Source organism: Salvia hispanica, chromosome 6 (genome assembly GCF_029641045.1).
Source record: "Salvia hispanica isolate PSC_SH4W2 chromosome 6, Shi_PSC_v1, whole genome shotgun sequence".
NCBI lineage: Eukaryota > Viridiplantae > Streptophyta > Magnoliopsida > Lamiales > Lamiaceae > Salvia > Salvia hispanica.
This window is the reverse complement of record NC_142697.1, coordinates 32,323,282-32,345,131: the sequence shown is the minus strand read 5'-3', so window position 1 is coordinate 32,345,131 and position 21,850 is coordinate 32,323,282. Positions and strand designations below refer to the sequence as shown.

The following is a 21,850-nucleotide window of genomic DNA, read 5'->3' as shown; positions in this document are numbered from 1 at the left end:
ACCTTGAAGCTTCTCAATGGGCGTAATGGTTTTCTCTATAACCTTCAATTTCTTGTCCCCTGCATCAGCATCATCATTAATAAATACAATTAATAGTACTAGTTAACTACACCATGTCAATTTATTATTTCAAAACAAAAAAAGCTTAGACTTCACTTTTTACCTTCCAGAACATAATTTTTAAGGTCTTTAGCTGCATCGAATTTCTGTACAGATGAACCTTTGGCTATATAAAAAGTACACAACACATTAAAAATTAAAAATTAGATAATGATCAAGATCTTACTTAATCATATGAATTCATTACTTCATTCATCTATGCTTTAATTTAATTTTTTACTTTTGGTAGCAGAGATTTCAGAACTACTTGCATTCTTGCTAGTTGCAGAGGAATTTTTATTTATACGTAACAAACACAGAATTAATATACAACATATCATCCACAATAATAGATAATTCTCTTGGAATACTATGTTACCTCATTTATTATAATTTTCACTTTATATTACTTCATTTTTAGAGTCTAATACTTCATTATAATGTTATATTACTTCATTTTAGTAATAAACCCTATTGTATAAACATAGCATTTATATTACTTCAATACAGTAAATAGGTAGTTCATAGTTAGAGTCTGTTACTTCAGAATAATGTTCTATTACTTCATTAGAGTTTGTAACAGGGAACATGAATAAAGTAATAAAGTGTATGAATGAAGTACTTGCCTAAGTAATTTGAGAGGATTTCCAAAGAAATCCTCGAATTCATCTTCTTTCTAGATGAATTTTCACCTATACATGAGAATAGAGAATAAATTTACAACATATCATATACAATTATAGATAGTTCACTTGGAATACTCTGTTACCTCATTTAATATGATGACAGATAGTTTAATATGATACTTCATTATCATAACTTATTACTTCATTATATGAATTCAATACTTCACAACAACTAGATTATAGTTAATAGGAAAACAGATCAGTTGCATTACCTCATCACATAAAATATGTAGGTCATTTGAATATGCAAACAATGCATCAGTTAATTTTAGTTTTAAATCCTAAACTAATACAAAACAGTAAACATATACTTCATTTTTAGAGTCATTTACGTCATTGTAATGTTTTATTACTTCATTTTGGTAATAAAACCTATTGTATAACTTATTACTTCATTATATGAATTCAATACTTCACAACAACTAATATACAACATATCATTCACAATTATAGATAGTTCACTTGGAATAATACTATGTTAATTCATTAAGTACACATTAAATATCAATTCATTTTTTACCTTTTGTAGTAGGGATTTCCGTAGGGATTTGAGTAGAACTACTTGCTTTTTTCCTAGTTGAAGAGGAATTTTTACCTGTACATAACAAATACAGAATTAATTTACAACATATAATCCACAATTATATATAGTTCACTTGGAATACTCTGTTACCTCATTTAATATGATTAAAGATAGTTTAATATGATACTTCATTATCATAACTTATTACTTCATTATATGAATTCAATACTTCACAACAACTAGATTATAGGTAATAGGAAAACAGATCAGTTGCATTACCTCATCACATAAAATATGTAGGTCATTTGAATATGCAAACAATGCATCAGTTAATTTTAGTTCTAAATCCTAAACTCATACAAAACAGTAAACATATACTTCATTTTTAGAGTCATTTACTTCATTCTAATGTTTTATTACTTCATTTTAGTAATAAAACCTATTGTATAACTTATTACTTCATTATATGAATTCAATACTTCACAACAACTAATATACAACATATCATCCACAATTATAGATAGTTCACTTGGAATAATACTATGTTAATTCATTAAGTACACATTAAATATCAATTCATTTTTTACCTTTTGTAGTAGGGATTTCCGTAAGGATTTGAGTAGAACTACTTGCTTTTTTCCTAGTTGAAGAGGAATTTTTACCTGTACATAACAAATACAGAATTAATTTACAACATATAATCCACAATTATAGATAGTTCAGTTGGAATACTCTGTTACCTCATTTAATATGATTACAGATAGTTTAATATAATACTTCATTATCATAACTTATTACTTCATTATATGAATTCAATACTTCAGAACAACTAGATTATAGTTAATAGGAAAACAGATCAGTTGCATTACCTCATCACATAAAATATGTAGTTCATTTGAATATGCAAACAATGCAGCAGTTAATTTTAGTTCTAAATCCTAAACTCATACAAAACAGTAAACATATACTTCATTTTTAGAGTCATTTACTTCATTGTAATGTTTTATTACTTCATTTTGGTAATAAAACCTACTGTATAAACAAATGATTTATATTACTTCATTATCATAATTTATTACTTCATCGTATCAATTTACTACTTCATTAAAAAGAATATGTAGTTCATTTTGATGAAGAACACAACAGTTAAGTTTAATCCAAAATTCCTAAACACATCAATAAGAAACACAATATCAATATACAACATATCATCTACGATTTTAGAAAGTTCACTTGGAATACTCTGTTACCTGATTTTCATAATTTATTTCTTCATTTTACAAATATAATTCCTAGGTTTTACCTTCTGGATCTGAAATTTTCTTTCCATCATCTGCATCGAGGTTCCGAGTTGCTTGTTTTATATCCGGCTGCTTCTGAGTCGATTTTGGTACTATTTTGACAAAAATCAGAATCGAAGTTAGGAATGAGATGAACTTAATGAAATAAATTAAGAGTAAGAACCTTGAAAATATTCAGATATGTATTACCTTCACTAGATTTCCGGCCAGAACGCAAATTGCGGCTAGAATTTTCCGTTGAAGATTTTCGAGTATCAACCATTTTCTAAATGTGGATTCGATGTAGATGCTTAATGGTACAAATGCTAAACAGATGTCGTCGATTTCAGTCGTATATCGCCGGAGATGAGTGGTGAAGATGAAGATTAGCCGTCGATTTTCCGATCGCTAGGTTTTTGTGGGAGAAATTTTGAGAGAGAATTAAATTTTGACAGAAAAAATGTGAGCGGAAAACTTGAAGCGGGAGGAAATTTTTGGGGATTTTGATTTTTTACCCTAATTCTGAAATTACATAAATACCCCCGCTGAAGTAAATTGTGTATACAATGAAGTGCGAAAAATTACCCTTGCTTATCTAATCTAGCCCTTGATTTTCTTGATCTTGTGGCTATAATTTTTTCTCTAGTTATGTACTTAATGGACACTTTCCCTATATCACTACTATATATATATATATAGGGGCATGTTAGGGTGCCACCACCCCTTAAAATAACACCATACCACTATTTCTAGCCAATCATTTGTACACGTGGACGAATAACAAGCTGCCACGTGGCAAAAAAAACCAAAAAAGACGGGCAACAATTTTGTAGCCTTTAAACAACAATTTTTCTTGAACAGCAATATCCAACACGTTAGACAGCAATCTATACTGTCTAACGTGTTGGATATTGCTGTGTAGAGTTTATAATATTGTTGTATAAGCGTTGTCACGTTGTCATTTTAAGAGAGGTTGTCATTTTAACACAAACCTATATATATATACTTTAATTATAATACTTGATCTAAAGTCAATGCTCAAAGTATGCGCTGGATGCATAATTCCTAGTAGTATAATGCATAAACGAGGGGTTCATATTTATAAATAACATCAATTTAATGATTAATTTGAATGAGTTTTAAAAACATCAGTGGAGTCAGCACTATATATATTATAATTGCTCCATTATTCTATAATTTGTTTCACGTTTATTCTTTCACTATTATAATGAGCGGATGGGAAATATTAAATTAACAAAAAGCATACTCGCTCTTTAATGGTCCACACTCAACTTGGACATCAAGAAAGCATTAATATACATAAGAATCTAATTTATAGTTCAACAATTATTAATTAATCTAGATTTAAATCTAGTAGTACATCATCTTTGAACTTGCACTATAAAGGTCAATATTCGAACTTGGACATTAAGGAAACATTAACAACTATAAAATACAGTCACCAATGAAACAAAACTCACCACCTAATTAATCATCTGAAAAAATGGATGAAGACAAAATCAGCCAATTCCCAAATGAAATTCTTCAACACATCCTCTCCTTTATCGACATCCATGAAGCCGTTGAAACCACCATTCTCTCCAAGAGATGGAAACACCTCTGGCGTTCCCTCCTCTGTATCCGCTTGCACATCCACGGCGGCGCCGCCTACCGCCACCGCGTCTCCCAATTCCTCTCCCACCGCGACGCTGCAGCCGCCGTCCACGACTTCCACCTCTCCCTCGACATCAAAACTAATCTTGACACGGCATTCGTGGAGGAATGCGTGCTCTATGCCATCAATCACAACGTTCAGTCCCTCCGCCTCCAAATCCTCCGCCACTACGAGCCATTTCTCGGGCTTCCGGCTCCACTTCTCGTCTCTGAGACGCTGCTGGAGCTCGAGATCAGGCAGGTGCACTTCAGGGGCATATATTTACCCAGACGGTTTTCTCTACCGAATTTGAAAACACTTTGTCTCGAAAGGCTTTGGCTCTTCGACGATCATCGCTCCCGGGAAGACGTGGTGGAGCCGTTCGCGGGCCTCCCGGAGCTGGAGAAGCTCTATCTGTGCGAATTTCCGATCACTGACCTTGTTTTAAGGGCTCCGAAGCTTAGAGTTCTTGAAATCGTTCAATATTCTTTCCAAAATATGGAAGTTGCAAAAGAGATTTCAGCTCCGTTGCTTACCTCGTTTCGATACGAGGGACATTTGCCTTTGGAATGTTCAAAGATGAATCTCCCAATGTTGGAAAAAGTCCATTTAGACATTCATCATGTTAGTAACCATGTGAAAGGGATGCATCTAAATTGTGTTAGGATGCTTCAACAACTTGGTAAAGCTACCGTTGTTTCATTGACTTTGGACACTCTCAAGGTACCAAACTCTCTCCCCCTCTCTCAAAATTTTCTAATTTATTCTAAATCATTATAAAGATTGTTATGCAAAAGTCGCTTTCAATGATCTGAAACAGCCAAAAGTCGCTTTTTTTTTTTGCATCCGCGCTAGTGTTTCTAACATGTATGTATGGTTGTTTCAAACCTAATAGGTTCTTGAACTGGATGGTGGTCCCATAGAGCAAAGTCATTCTCCATTTCGCAACCTCAAATGTCTCAAGTTGGTGGAAGGACGTCGCAAAATTCGTACAGTGCTTCAAAGCGTAATGAACTACTTGACAGTGGGGACTTTGTATTTTGAGTCGATGATGGTGGAGTTTCCTGATGATGTAGTTGTGGTTGAACAAAATTCCGAATATATGTCCGACGAGGAAGACACGGATTATACTTGGGGATTTGATAATCTATTCCGAAATTGAAATGTTGACATGTTTGAAGAGCTTCTTGTGCCTATCTAATTTGGAAAAACAATGATGCTCAAACCCTAGATACCAATATCAATAATATTAGTCTTTTGCCATTTTTTCTGTAACAGCCCGGCATTTCTAGGGTATAATAAATACGGCGACTGTTAACTTGGCGAACTTAAGGTGACAAGAATGTAGACTAGGGTTTCATTTAAAGAGATTTGACCAAGTGTTTAATGAAGATCAAGGCAATAAGTCAACGGCTTTAAATACGAAAAACAAGATTTAATAGCTATCATAGGCTAAGCTCAAAAGTCAAAGGTTTATTGTAGCTCCAACAAAACGCAATAATTCACTATATTTTAATTCGAAGAAATAAGTTCAAACCAACCAAAGAGAATAAGTTTCAAAATATTCAGCGGAAGCATTCCAAGAGAAAGCGAAGCCTGAGGACACGACTACACTCAAAATCCCAACCATCCATTTTATTCGAATCAACCATCTCAACCACCGACCGCCCATCGCCGCTCAACCTGCACATAGGGAAAACACATGCAGGGCTGAGTATTTTAAGCATATGGACTCATGAACACCGATTGATCGGTAGAAGAAGAGAAGATAAAAATACCTTTTCAATAGAACAATCGGTAGAAAACAAGTAGGACCGTGATTCTTCAACGAATTCTCGAATTTCAACTTCAGTTCTTCTCCAAAAGATGTAGAATTAATGGAGAAAGTAGAAGAAAAATTTGAGAGAGAGTGGGGAGAGAGATCGGCAAGAGTGCGGGAGAGAGGGGTGGTTTTTGTGTGTTGCTAGGGTTTAGGTCTTCTCTCTTATTTATAGAGTGCAAGATATAATCCAATAATTAAATAAATCAAGATTTGGAAGAGATATGGAAGAGAAGTGGCGTTAATTTGGTTGAGAAAATAGGGGATTTCGAATTTCTAGACTATTTAATTAGCGCCTATGATTAAATTTGAATATTTTACGAAGTAGAATAAAATATCACGGAGCAAGAAAATAATAAATATTCTCCCCAATTAAATATAAAAGTGGCGTGTAGTTTAGCTTCTTCAAAAGGGATTTAATTAAAATCCTATTTAAATTAGGATATTGTAAGATCTTCTTAGATTTGGCAAGATATGCTAGGATATTTGAATTTATTTATGGAAGAGAATAAATAAGGGATCAAATAATAGAATAAAATAATCCATTCTCCCATAAAATTTGGAGATTTCGAAAATCTCCATATTATGATAGGGGTTTCGAAAATCTCATCAAATAATCAAGGAATATTTGACTTTAGATTTAATTCGGATAATTATTCCAAGCAATAATTAAATCCAACAAAAATAGGATTTCTTTCCAATAAATAGGAGGGGTTGAAAATTCCACATAATTAAATAATGCTCCTATTAAATTCTCACTCATCCCTTAGGAATATAATTCACCACAATATTATTTTCCTCGCATCAAAATATTCACATATTCGAATTTCCACCTCCACTTCACATTTTCCAACGACTTTGACCATTCCACGGCCACGTCATATTTTCCACAATGTTGACTATTCAATAGCCACGCCACATATTCAACAAGTTTGACTATTCAACTCAAACTCAACTCCATATCACAATTAGGTCACAAAAAATATTGCAATAAATCACTCATCATTTAATCCACATATATCATAGCATTAAAAGCATTTAACGCAAAAAATTTCACGTCTCAAAAATTAGGGTTCGAAAAAGCGGGGCATTACATTTTCACACCTTGTAAAATGTCTCAGATTCTTCAGCTACTCTCTCCATATCCCTGAAAATTTGTCATTTATTTTCATTTTCGTTCGTCCCTAAAAATTTATCACGTTTCACTTTTATCATTTTTGGTAGTGGATCCTCATTAGTTCAAAACGTTTCCAAATAATCAATTGACAATTAAATAATTTCAAAAAAAAATACTTCTGAAAATACCCAAAAATATAGTAGCTTTTTTTTATATAAAATAGATATGGGGTATTACAGTATGCATGCAATGTTTTTATTTGTCTCGACCAAATGATGCACCGGTGGATCTCGGGGCCCGGGGGCGCAGGACGGGGTGGTCGCCCCTTCCCGATGGCCAAGAGTGTCGAATTTTCCTATGGATTGACCGGAAAAGCCATAGCCGCCCCTTCCGCACAAAAAAAATAATAAAAAAATATATATATAATAATAATAATAACAATAATAATAATAATAATAATAATAATAAAACAAACTGAGGAAGAAGAAAATTTGTAATGAAGTTGTAAGAATATTTATATTCTTATATAACCTAAGTGTCTATTGGTTTAATTATAAGGATTAAGTTTATATTAGGATTCTAATATTAAAAACGATACCGTGATGGATCGGTTTCGATTAAAGAATTAGAATCGGGTGTATTGATAACCCTCTTCTCTTACCTCTAATTTATAAATAATAGTATACGTGTATTTATATGTATGTATACAAACAGTTTCATCACAATTATTGTATAGTAATAATTGTATATGAACAGTAATGATTATGTATACATAAAATATTAATATGTACATTACCGTGTGAGATTGGTGTACATATATTGATATATTAATATTAATATATGAATGAATGTGTATGTTTGTATGTTGTGCGTGAGATTGTAAAGTCTAGAATCAGTTATTTAATTAACTGATTCAAACTTATTAACCGATGCCTCTATTATTAAGAATCGGTTGAAGTGCATAAACTGCATGGCTGCAGTTTCATGTGAATCGACGCAATCTTTCGGAAAGGGTGTTAATGCCTATAGAAGAGTGTTTTCAGCCATGTTAAGATACACTGATAAATACCGAAAGTACATACATACAATTACATAGTACATGTGTACATAAAAGGCTCGGTGTACATATATATATATACACATTCAAGTTTAGATTCTTTATCCATTAAAAAAATCATTAAAGGCTTGAGGTGAAAGAGGAGATAACATCAATTATGGAGGATCCAGTCAAAGATAGGACGAACATCAATTGGTGGATTCAACCTCTACACCAAAAGAAGAAAGCATGGATGAAGGTTGGTGATTTTATCTCCACTTTATAGTATAAATGTTATGGTTGAATTAATTCAAATCTAGACATAGATTTCATTATCGAAATCATTAAAGCATTGAGAAATGGCTAATAGAAGTGAGTGGCGGTCCAAGTTGAAAAGGTGACTTGAGATGAGAAGATGATTTGAATAGAAGATGCCGACAGAAATGGAGATTGGGGTTTGTTTAGTGAATCGGGGAAGGAGATGACCATGTTGGAATTATTTGGGGAAAGAAATTGGGTTTAATAAATCAATCATTTGTTGGGCTATTTTTTATTAAAATTTATAGAAGGACCCAAATATTTTATTTATAAAATGTAAAGTATAAGTATATATAATAAAATTCGAAATACACTTTTTATTACATATATTATTATTCGGGGTGTGATCAATTGCTAACTCTCCTCAAATTGCTAACTACAATTAATTAGAGATCATAGGATGTTTAGAGATCTAGTGGTCTATAATTTGCTATATGTAAATTCATTTTTTTATTATTTAAAAATAAAAGAATAATTAAAACGCCTAAAATTAGGATTTTGGATCAAAATGTCATTGTAGTGTATTAAACATATCAATACGATGTCTTGAATATGTCAATCAATTTCGAATTAACATTTTATAGATATTATGTTGACATATTTTGATAACTACATTGACATTAAACTGCTTCATAAAAATCCGAAATTAAAGAATTTTTTTCAAAAATATGACAACAGAACATATGCAAATGAGATCTCGTTAGAATCCTTATAAAATTATCTTTAATTTGATATAATGTTGTGTGCATAAATAATTAAAATTGTGATAATTATATGTATTTAAAGTTTTGTGATACTTTTCAAAAGTTAATTATACCTAATTTGTTGTTAATTGACTTTAATACCCTTATTGACATTTTTTGTACAATATATTGATATTCGGGGTTGAATAATTTTAGCATTTGATTTGAAGATCTAATGCATATGATTTAGTAGTAGTTAGCAATTTAAAAAATAGTTAGCAATATAACGCACCTACTTTTTATAGTATCAGATTTGCAAAATCTTATGGTAAGAATTCAATTGTTATTTTGATCAAAAGTATCATATTATAATACTCCCTCCGTCTCATAAAAATATGTGCACTTTCAACTTTCATTTGCCCCATAAAATTATGTGCATTCCATTTTTGAAAATTTATACTCCTTCTGTCCACAAACAATAGATCTATTGTTGTTCGGCACAGGTTTTAATGTAGAATTGGTAAAGTAAGGGAGATGAGGAGAAAAAGTAGGTAAAGTAAGAGAGATAGGGAGAAAAAGTGAGTAAATTATGAGAGAGAGAAGAAAAAGTAGGAAAAGTATGAGAGATAAACTTTTCATTTTTAGAAAGTGATCTATTTTTTGTGGACGTCCCAAAATGGCAAAAGTGATCTATTTTTTGTGGACGGAGGGAGTATCTATTTAATAATGAAGGTCTAAATACTACTTTAACAATCATTCTCTTCTCTCTCTTACTTTACCATAGGGGTGGCAAATCGTGCGTGTTGTGTCGTTATCGTGTCGACACGATAATGACACGACACGATAACAACAAACACGAACATGACTCGTTAAGAAAACTTCAAACACGAACACGAACACGACCCGCTACCCTTAGACACGAACACGACACGAACCCATTAACGACACGAACCACTTCAGGTCAACACGACACAATAACAACACATATATGACACAACAATAACGACACTATAATAATATTATTATATTATACAAATATTATTTCTAATATTAAATTTTAATATTAAATTTTAAATTTTAATTTAAAAATTTTAAATTTTTAAAATAAATAAAATAATAATAATAATAATAATAATAATAATATTATAATATATAAATCTTATGTATTAATGTGTAACACGAACCCGACACGACACGACACGAACCCAATAAGCTTTGACACACACCCATTAATTTCGTGCGGGTTCGTGTTGTGTTATCGTGTCGTGGCAAAAATTGTTAGCCCTACTTTACCATGCCTTTCTTCTCCTCTCTTTTACTTTATTAATTTTGTCTTAACTCATGTGTCATATTCATTATCTATATTTTTATGGGACCGATGGTGTATTAAATGATTGGAATGCCAAGATCCTTATATTTTTAATAATAAATTGTCAGAAATTATGTTACGAATAATAAGTGGCTCTATATTTGTGCTCTCAACCAAGGCGTGCATGCTTTTATTTGTGCTCTGCTTTTATTTGTATGCTTTTATTAAATGATTAAAAGCACAAGTGGCTCTATATTTGTGCTCTCGACATAAGATCCGCTAATATCCACTTAGTCTCAGTGCATGCTTTTATTTGTGCTCTCGACCATGGCGTGCAACCAAGCTCGAGCTCTAAGGCTCTCAACTACAAAACAAGATCGAATTTAATGGAGTTTTATGGTCCTCATGAGTCGACAAGGGAGTCGATCGACCTCGACCTCGACCGAATTTGACGGAGTTGAATTTTTTATCAAACTTAGTGGAAACGAACGTGCTTCGCTGAATTATTTTTTCCACATATTTCTATTTTCAATTTCATATTGGTATGCTTTGGTTAATTTGTACAACTAATATATAGTAGTATAAAAAAAATACTATTTCTTCGTCATATTCATTTGTTATGGACTTATTTTTCAAAAAAGTGAATATTTTAAACCAAATTCATATTTTGGTCATATATTTAAGACCAAAATTGAACTTCACTTTTTTATAAAATAAATTAAAAACTAATTAATAATGATATTCATATAACATGCATTGTAGTATCAGATTTGCAAAATCTCATGGTAAGAATTCAATTCTTATTGATAAAAAAAATTGTCAGAAATTATGTTACGAATAATTAGTGGATCTATAATATTATGTCAATAATAAAAATAGTATTTGCATTATACACTGTTTTAGTCAAAATTCAAACTTAGCCACCAAGAAAAATTTACTTACATAAAAACAAAACTCATCATCAAAATCAATCTTCTTAAAAAATGGAGGAAGACAAAATCAGCCAATTGCCAGATGAAATTCTTCAACACATCCTCTCCTTCATCGACACCTACGAATCCGTTCAAACAAGCATTCTCTCCAAGAGATGGAAAAATCTGTGGCGTTCCCTCCCCGGCCTCCGCTTCAACCTCAGCCGCGCCGCCTCCCACCGTCGCGTCACCTTAACAAATGAGAAAGACACCACAGATTTCTCTCCCCTCTTCTCCCGCTTCGTCTCCCACTTCCTCTCTAACCGTGACGCCACAGCCCCAGTCCACGACTTCCATCTCTCACTCGTCGGCACAATCCACACCAAAACATTCACCCCGGCATTCGTGGATGAATGCGTGCTCTACGCCATCAATCACGGCGTTCATTCCCTCCACCTCCGCGCCTACAACGACCTAGCTACTCTGAGTCTTCCCGCCGCGCTTTTCACCTCCACAACGCTTCGCGAGCTCAAGCTCAAGCTGTTTACCCCCTCATGTACCTGGACAGTTTCTTTTACCAAATTTGAAAACCCTTTATCTTCATACCTATTTGATCTTTGATGGTGATCACGGGATGGAGACGTTTGCCAGCCTCCCGGAGCTGGAGAAGCTCTCTCTGCGCAGGTGTCCGTTGACTGGCCTTGTTTTAAAGGCTCCCAAGCTTAGAGTTCTTGAAATCCTTGATTCTTGTAGTGTTATCCAAGAGATCTCTGCTCCGTTGCTTACCTTGTTTCGATATCAGGGCTTTTCACCTTTGGAATGTTTGAACATGAATCTCCCATTGTTGGAACAAGTCTATGTAGACATTTATGGTTTTGATGACAATGTGAAAGAGTTGCATCGGATGCTTCAACAACTTGGAAATGCAACCACTGTCTCACCTCGAACACTCTCGTCGTACGTGCACTACTAATTCTACGACTAATATTTCTTAAAATGTTTATATGCTAATGGTTCTTTGAAATTGAAAAGGTTCTTGAACTGGATGGTGGTCCGATTGAGCAAAGTCCTCCTCCATTTCCGAACCTCAAATGTCTCAAGGTGATGAAAGGACGTTACAAAATTCGTACCGTGCGTCAAAACATAATGAACTATTTGACAATCGGGACTTTGTATTTTGAGACGTTGAAGGTGGAGTTTCCTGATGGTGTGACTGTGGTTGAAAAGAATCCCGAAGATCCGTGGGACGGAAGGATAATTTTTATCTCATTGGCATTTTTATGTTCTCTCAGCTTTGTTCTTTCTATATTTTGTTAAGGTGAAAATGATTGAGGCTAAAGGTTGCCCCACTCCTAGGTGTCAAGTTGTGAACTCAGTAAGTTCGTTGAAAAATCTATAGTTGATGTGAATATTTATAAGAGCACAGTTGGATCCCTCCAATATGTTATAAAGGGAAACATAGATCAGAATCAAATCACGAATCAAATCACCGCCAAGTCCTAAGATAGATTGATCATATATTAATTATAATTGATTCGAAGATCTATTCTCTTCCCCAAGTCTTACCATGTATAGATAGATTCTCCATAATACTCTAGTCATTTTTTTTGGTTTCAGTCTAGATATACTATTGAGTCAGTTAAATTTGTCTCGCAGTTAACGACCCGCTTGATACCATAATAGAATTTTATGGGTTTTATGGGTTCCACCCTAAAGCCAATTGGTGTTAGGAGAAGGGGCCCATGAAATTATATAGTGATTTCAGTTCCTTTTGTACAGCGATATGTAATAGTTGTAATATAGTACAATAGTACTACCTCCGTCCCATTATAAGTGTCACATTTTGTCATTTCGGTCCGTCCCACAATAAAAGCCACATTTCACACCCCAAATAATACACTCAACTACTTTTTCTCACTCCTATTAAAATATTCATCTTTCTTTCTCTCTCTATTTTAATACTTTCACCCACCTTTTCTCTCTCAAATTAAACACATTAACGAATAACTCTTAAAATCTCGTGCCGACAAATAAATATGTCATTTTAGCTGGGACGGAGGGAGTATAAACAGTGGCGGAGCCAGGATTTTAATCTTGGGGGGCCCAAATTACTATATTAAAATTTGTTGAGTGTTTTCGTGTCAACGTTGCGGAAACAGCTCTGACATAATTAGAGGATGAATAATTGAAAATTTAGAGATACAACGTCGACAACGTAAAAAGTTGAAGAATAATATTTTTATAATAGAGATCATAGAACTATTGAAACTGATTTTACCAATAATATATAGCACTAGTACTTATATATTTATGAAATTAAAGAATTACTTTCTTCTATTCTTGATTTTTTATAATTATAAATAAAATTATTTATACAAAATTAATAGCTACCAGTGTATGCTAGAGAAAATTAACATGAAATATTGTTTATAGCATAAAATAAAATTATTAGATTATATATAATTGCGGGAGAAATTAATGTCCAAAAGAGGCATAGAAAGCTACTCAAAATCATAAATGATAGAAGGCGAACCCAGCCCAATTGTACTAATGCCTGGATTACATGCCAACTGCACTACTATTTCACTTCTAAGTTCTGTATACATATAATATATACTCATAATTGAAATGGCTGGGGGCCAAGGGCCCCCTGGCCCCACCGTGACTCCGCCAGTAAATTTAAACTTAGTATATATAAGTGGGACTCGTAATCCACTACTTATTCAACTTACTTTTCTTTACATTTCTTAAAACTCGTGCCCACATTAAATGTGACACTTAATATGGGACGGGGGTAGTATTTTTTTTAATTTCGGTTGCCTAACACAATATGAACTATTACAAGACCAAATATAAAATTGTTTCATATTTTATCATTTTGTTCTTATTCCAACAAAAAATTTCACCGTGCGTGTGTATATGGTGAAGTGTAAAACTCATCAAATAGAAAGATTTACCGATAATTAACATGCAAAAGCGGCATATAATTCAGTTAGACCATCTCCAAGGGTACACTAAAACCTAAAATGGGATGGGTATTTAGCTCCAATAGTACTAAAAAACCAATCCTTTTTTTGGTTTTTGAGAAAAAAATACCTATCTTTAGATTTACACTAAACCAATACCTAAAAGTTTTTCAAATTTTGTGAGTAAAAAAGGTATAATATAGAGAATATTCTTTTAAGTTTGAGTTTAGTGTAAATGGTTGAAGTAAAATCAATATTTAGTGTGAGATTTATATTAAAATGAATTTGAGTTTAGTGAAATGGTTGGAGATGCTAGTAAAGTAAGTACTAACAATTAGCAAATATTAGCAGAGAATGTCACAATCTTAGGCTATTAGCATCCAAAGAGAACTTTGCATCATTCAAGATATTATACAAATAAATATCAACTATAGTAAGGTAAAATCAATTTTGAACATCATTATTTTAGGCTATTAGCAGCCAAAGAGAACTTTAATTTTAAGGATTATTTTTTAATTGATTTATATCATTATTCTAAATAGCATGAAGGTACATTAGTCAAGACAAGACATATAATTATAGCAAATATGGAGATACTATAATGATAATAAATTAAATCTTACAATAATTTGTCTAACATGACAAAATTAAGAAAAAAAACAAGAGTGAACTACATAAATGGTACTTGATATATCACTTTCGCACATGATACCTGATCTTTATTTTATATCGTTTTTGGTACCTTGTGACAAAAATAACCTCAGGTACCAAACATGTGATTTTTTTGTTATGGGGGATATTTTTAAAAATTTCAATTAAATAGTACCAAATATGTGATTATTTTTTCTTCCTTTCTTATTTCTTTTTTAGTTTCTTCTTCATTCTTTTTTCTTTATTTTCTTCTTTTTTTTAGTATTTTATCTTTCTTTCTTCTCTCTTTTGTTCTCCTTAGTTCATATTTCTTCTTCTTTCTTTTTTCTTTTATCTTCTTTTTCTTCTTTCCTTTTAGTTTTTTATCTTCTTTTTCTTCTTTCCTTTTAGTTTTTTATACATATATCAATTGCATTCATAATATAAATCAAGAATAAAATGTCTAATTAAATTAATTATTTAAAAATAATTAAATCAATTAAATATTTTTTATTAAATTACTTTATACTCATTTTAAGATTGAAACACCTAACTAAAAATATTCAACTCTTTATATCATTATGATTACAATTCACAATTATTATTACATAATATTATATGATTCATAATTTATATAATTATTTATTAATTACTACTAGTTTTTAGTATTATAACAATAATATTTTTATAATAATTAAATATAACTATAACAATAATTATAATTAACTATATTTGAATGATATTAAATATAAATTAATTATTAATTTATAACATCAAAATAAAAATATTAATATTAATATTGATTAATAATAATAGTATAAAGAGTGAGGAGAATGAGAGAAGATATTACAATATCACTTTTGGTACTAATTTTATATATACCTAAAATATCATTTATGACATAAATGAGAAAATGTATTTGTTTAGAGAGCATTTTGGGAAGAAAATTGCATCAGATATCAAAATGTGATTTAAAGGTACTAAAAACGATATAAAATAAAGATCAGATACCTTTTACGTGCGAAAGTGAAAGATCAACCAGCACCCGGGACTTCTCAATTCACAATCAATGTGAAATCCAAAACCAATCGATACGAAGGAAAAGAGGCCCAGTCTTGAAGATAATGCATAGACAAAAACATGTGATATGGCTATTGATTTATACAGCTAGCAAAAGTGGACCATTTTATTTCAATGGAAACGTATGCAATGATTTTTTATGTCACAGTTCTTTCCCCTTTTTTTTTCATCTTTTTCACGCATAATATTTTCAATTAATATATGCATAACGTTAGTTATTCAAGTATTCTCCTTAATTTTAGTGATTCAAGATTCCATGGGATTTGAGTTTAATGTGAAAATTTGTCGGATTCAATTTTACATTTTTCTGGAATTTTGGTGATTCCTGAGTCTACATTGCATCTTGAAACTTCCTAAATCTCAGAGTTCACGCGCAAATTAAAACATGTAGAATTTGCGCACTTGATCAAGTTAAACAGTCAATAGATCAAGAAGACTACCTACTGGTCGTTGAGTATGCAAACGGAGAGACTCGGGGTTTTCAAGACCTTAACCCACAATACTATAGACTGGTAAAGGGAAGTAAGGGTTAAATCCCTCAGGGATAGGGGCGAGTTAAGTTGTGTTTGGGACATAGGGAGATTTTTGGATGCGGCCATGCTTTCCAGTAGGTTAAGAATTGGACTAAATGCTAAACTGATCAACTCACTAAGCTAAACTGTTCAACTAAACTAGACAGACTCAAAACTAAGGGACATGCTGAACCAATCAACTAAACTATGAATGAGAAGGTACTTCAGGGAAAAGTAACTCGGGACCACTGATGACACAAATGAACACACTACTATAAAGCTATCAACAACGAAAAGGTGGCAGTGACTGCTACTCTAACGGACTACGACCTTCTTCTTTGCTAAGCAACTTAATAAAACACCTACGGCAGATCTAAATAGAGAAACTAACATGAAAACGGAAAACGGACAAATTAAAATACAGATCCATGTAAATCGGACGGAAGGAAAGCAGATCTATAGTATCTATTCTAATCTCATGCAAGTTGACGAACTAAAACTCAAATCTAACTACAAGAAATCGAAAACAGAGCAACAAGCAATCATCAAAATAGAATATAACTCAGAGATCATCAACTCAAAACCAACATGCATCGCAAACTCCATCTCAAACTCAGATCTAAACTTAAACAACTAAATAATGCAGATCTAACTTCAACTCAGACAAAACTAAAACTAAACGAAAGAAACGAAATCAGAGAACATCAGATCCAAACAACTTGCATTAAAAACTCCATTTCATAAACGATCTTCAATAAACACAACTAAAATAGAATTCCAAACACAGATTTAAAGATCAATCAACAAACGGAAAGTAACTAGAGTAGTAACTAAGAGAAAAACATCAAAAACAACTAGACTTCGAAAAAGATAAACTAAAAATAGAGTAGTAATTGTTTTGACCCCTCGGGGTTTAAGGAAAACACAAACGATGAAGACTTCTTGCAGATCTAGGTCCCTCCTTCCTTGATGGGGAAGAAGATAAGGATGTGGCGGTAGAACGTCGACTCCAGTGACTCCTAGCTTCCTTACTCCATGCTACGAACTTAAGTGTGTAGAGTGTAGTGACTGAGAATTACGATGCGTCCCGCATCTATGTGCATTCTCTCCACTATTTATAGGATGACATTGGGTCCAAATTCCTTGAGTAAGCTTATCCTGTCTTGACATTAATGCCCTTGAGATGACACCTTCTTTTCTCTCTCCTATGACTCATCATCTCATGTGGTGAACTCTACTTGATCAACTTGCTGATTAAGCAGGCTCCATTGCTTGTCCTCAACTGAACTTGTCTTTGGCTCTGGCCATTTTTCTCATTCTTTTTCTGAGTTGATCACGTTGTTCCTGCACTCTGCCGCTTCAACACTTTTTAGCTCTTGCACACTTAAATTTACCACTTTTTTTCACACATAATCAACCCGGTTAATGTAATAAACTCCTATAAAACATTGCTTGTAACTAGCCCTATCATATCTCTCTCATCCTTGGTATTTATTTTTCTAATATATCATTTTTAAGTTAATATTTATAATTCACCTTAATTATATAATAGAATAATCTTCTTTAGTTACATGATTGCATAAATTATCTTAATTAAATGAGCAATAATTCATATTATTAAAATAACCTTAAAAATGATTTCTCACATTAATATGATAATCTCAATTTTTTGCTAACCAATAAATTATAGTAGTACGGAGTATTAGTGTTTATTACATCATTGGTTAGCAAAAAATTGAGATATCATTAATATGAGAAATCATTTATTATTAATGTTTGTTTTAGTAATTGCGATGAGTAATCAATTATATATTATAATTATTTATATTTATGAATTCAAACAAGCTCAACGATTATTATTGCACACATTTGACACAAAACGGATACTCCATAATTTAGCATACAATTTAATTATTTGTTAATAATATTCATAGTATAATTAATAATGTCCTAAGTTTCTTTAACGTAAACGTAAACCGTATCTCTACATACGTGAAACGGAAACGGCCACATTCCACGACATTCATTCGACCAGCCAACGCGAAGGATGGATTAACTTGATTTTTCATTCTGGTCTTAGATAGCATGTGAGACTAACCTTTTTTAAAAGAATATAACATACTAATCAAACTTTGAGAAATCTTTGAAACTTAAATAAAATGGATGCATCTTAAATAAGTGTTCATTTTATATCTCGTTCATCCTTAAGAAAATTCTAAAGTCTGGTGTATTAATTAAATCAGGACATTTAGTTAATTGCGTTGATCAAAATGGGAGATTCAATTCTTGTAGCTTAATCATTTGACTTGACTATTTCAAAAAGTTAAATAAATCCGGAAATTTATTGCCATCTCGGAATTTAAATAAATAATCAGCATATAAACTTCATGGGCCCAGTAATTATATAAATCATTCTAGCCCTTCAATTAGCCCAACAATTAAAACATAAAAGACCCATACTTTTAAACTCTTCCAGCCCTAACATTAATAGGATTCACCCCACTTCCTTCCCTTATTCTCTATATTCCAATAATAAGTACTGTTCCGTAACAAGTGATATTTTTTAGGCAGAAAATATTACTCCCTCCGTCTCAAGGAAGATGACTCTTTCCTTGAATGGCATGGAAATTTATGTAATTTTATTTTGTGTGTAAAGTGGAGAAAGTAAAGTAACAGAAAGAGAATAAAATAAAGAGAAAGGTGTTTCCATTTTTAGTAATGAATCATCTTAGTTGGGATAAACCAAAAAAAAAAATGGGTCATTTTTAGTAGGACGGAGGGAGTACCAAAATATACTCCATATTCATTAAGTTAAATGAAAGAATTAAATAGAAGAAATAAACAAAGAACAAAATAGGAAAAAGAAAATAAAATAAGAAAGATAAAAAAAAGTAATGGAGAGAAGGAATAGCCCAAAATTAAATATTTGCGATGGGACAATCAAAAGAAGATGACTCCTTCCATGGACGGCTCGAGATTTTATGTAGTTTTATTTTGTGTGTTAGGTGGAGAGAATAAAGTGAGAGAGAGAATAAAGTAGAGATAAAAGGATTTTTATTTTTAATAATGGGACATCATGGATGAGACAAACTAACAAGAAAAGTGGGTCATCTTCGGTGGTACGGAGGGGGTAATCTTTAATCAATAAGCATGTACTCCCTCCATCCCAACGGGTAAAATTTTTTAACACAGAGATTAAGAAATTGAACTTTATACGTTAAATGAAAATAAAATAAAATAAAATAGGAGAGAGAAAAAAAATAAGAGATAACATAAAGTAAAGTAGGTAACGGAATAAAGTAAAGTAGTTAAATATTTTATTTTTAGTCAAAATAAAAAAAAATGACTAAACTTTATTAGAACGTCCCAAAAAAAATATAAATCAACTCAGATAAGATAAAGGAATATAGGTTTGTGTTAAAATGACAACACCTCTTGAAGTAACACCATACCACCATTCCTAACCAATCAGTACACATCGACGAATAATCAGCTGCCATATGGAAATCATAAAAAATGTTCAAGGGAAAATTTTCTCGGGCTGCAATATGCAATACGCTAGATTGCAATTTTTCCCGCCTGCAATATTCAATACGCTGGACTGCAATCTTATAGATTGCAGTCCAGCATATTGGATATTGCAGTCCAGCGTATATTATATTACAGTATAGCGTGATATCACAGTGTAAATTTAAGAGGTGTTGTCATTTTAACGCACCTCAGGGAATATATCTTATAAAAACTGCCCCGTCCAAATACACATTAAAATAGTTGAGTTATAAACGCAAAGAGAATAAGTCAAAATTGAAATCTGAACACTAAGGAATTTGTGCATATATTTGTTATCAATGCAACAAACTCTATCACAAAATAAACCAAATCAATCTCCTGAAAATAGAGTTGGACAACACTTATAAGTATATTCTAACTTTACACACTCGTCCGATGTGGGATGGATTTGTGACCCAACATAAACAGTCTAGATTCATAACAAATAGTATTAACGTTCGTTAAATGTAACAGCCCGCCCTCCTAGAGTACAATAAATGCGGCGATTGCTACCAAAACAGACTCAAAGAAATGAACAAAGGCTAGGGTTTCATTTAAAGGGTGTTGACCAAAAGATTAGAAAGAATTATCAGAGCATTTAAAACGACAACTTCACCTAGAAACTTGAATAAGAAAAAGGAAGGTATAATAAATGACGCTCAAAAATCTCAAGAGTATGACATAGTTTCCAAGATAAAAACCACAAGATAGTCTAAGGCCTCTAAACCGAAAGGAGAGTGCAAAATATTCAAAATAAACATAAGTGTATCAAAAACTCAGCGGAAAACGACCAAGAGAAAGAATAGCTATGTATGAAGACACAACTACGCTTGAAGTTCAAAACAACCATCTTAATTAATTATCATGCTCAACACCCGCCACCGCTCGTCATCGTTCAACCTGCACATAAGGAAAACACATGCAGAGCTGAGTATTTTGAAATACTCAGTGATCTCATTGCCAAAACATTTTATAAGTTATGCCACCCTTACTAAGTGAACTCGAGTTTTAAGCAGTTATAAGAGAATATCATGAGTATCACCAAAAATATATTTTCCATAGACTGGCCAGTCAAAATAACTCCCCATTTTCCTTAACAATTCAACAATCACAATCATTCCATGGTGCGACGAAAGTGTGACCACACTTTTCGCCCACGAGACCGGCCGACTAGCAAGGACGGCTCCCGATCCCCTCGTGTACACAGCCTGGTATGGTTTGCGGCCCATACTCAGACCCGAATTCGTATAAATATATCCATAGCCCTATAGCCCAATGGAGTGAACTCACAAGATAGGCATCAGGCGCACAATATCAAAATAAAACAGACATAGGCACATATCACAAATCAAATTCAAAACAAACTCCTAATTCATGCATGTCCCAACGCTTTTTCCCTTTTCCCATCGATTCATCTTATTATCACTAATCAAACTTAAGTCATGATCATCATATAAATTCCATTCGCATCTCAACTCTAGATCTAACACCAACACAAGTTACACAAGAGTATTTAGCCATCAAGCACACACCACACAACACCACACACACACACGACACGCACACACACACGCACACACACACCACGCACACGCCACACACACACCACATGCATACATATTTACATATCCCTTTTATCCCACTTTCACTCAAACAAGATGCATGAGGGTTCAAGAAT

At 32.6% G+C, this 21,850-nt stretch overlaps 1 protein-coding gene and 1 pseudogene across 1 annotated transcript; both read left to right on the top strand.

The window, feature by feature from the left end:
* Positions 1-4,092: 4,092 nt before the first annotated feature.
* On the top strand, positions 4,093-5,594 carry LOC125208595 (F-box/LRR-repeat protein At5g02910-like). The gene is made up of 2 exons (XM_048108242.2): positions 4,093-4,965; positions 5,138-5,594. The coding sequence occupies exons 1-2, from the start codon at positions 4,093-4,095 to the stop codon at positions 5,402-5,404; spliced, it is 1,140 nt and encodes a 379-aa protein (XP_047964199.1). The 3' UTR covers positions 5,405-5,594.
* A 5,913-nt stretch (positions 5,595-11,507) lies between these two features.
* Positions 11,508-12,834, top strand: LOC125206598 (F-box/LRR-repeat protein At1g55660-like; annotated as a pseudogene).
* Positions 12,835-21,850: the final 9,016 nt, after the last annotated feature.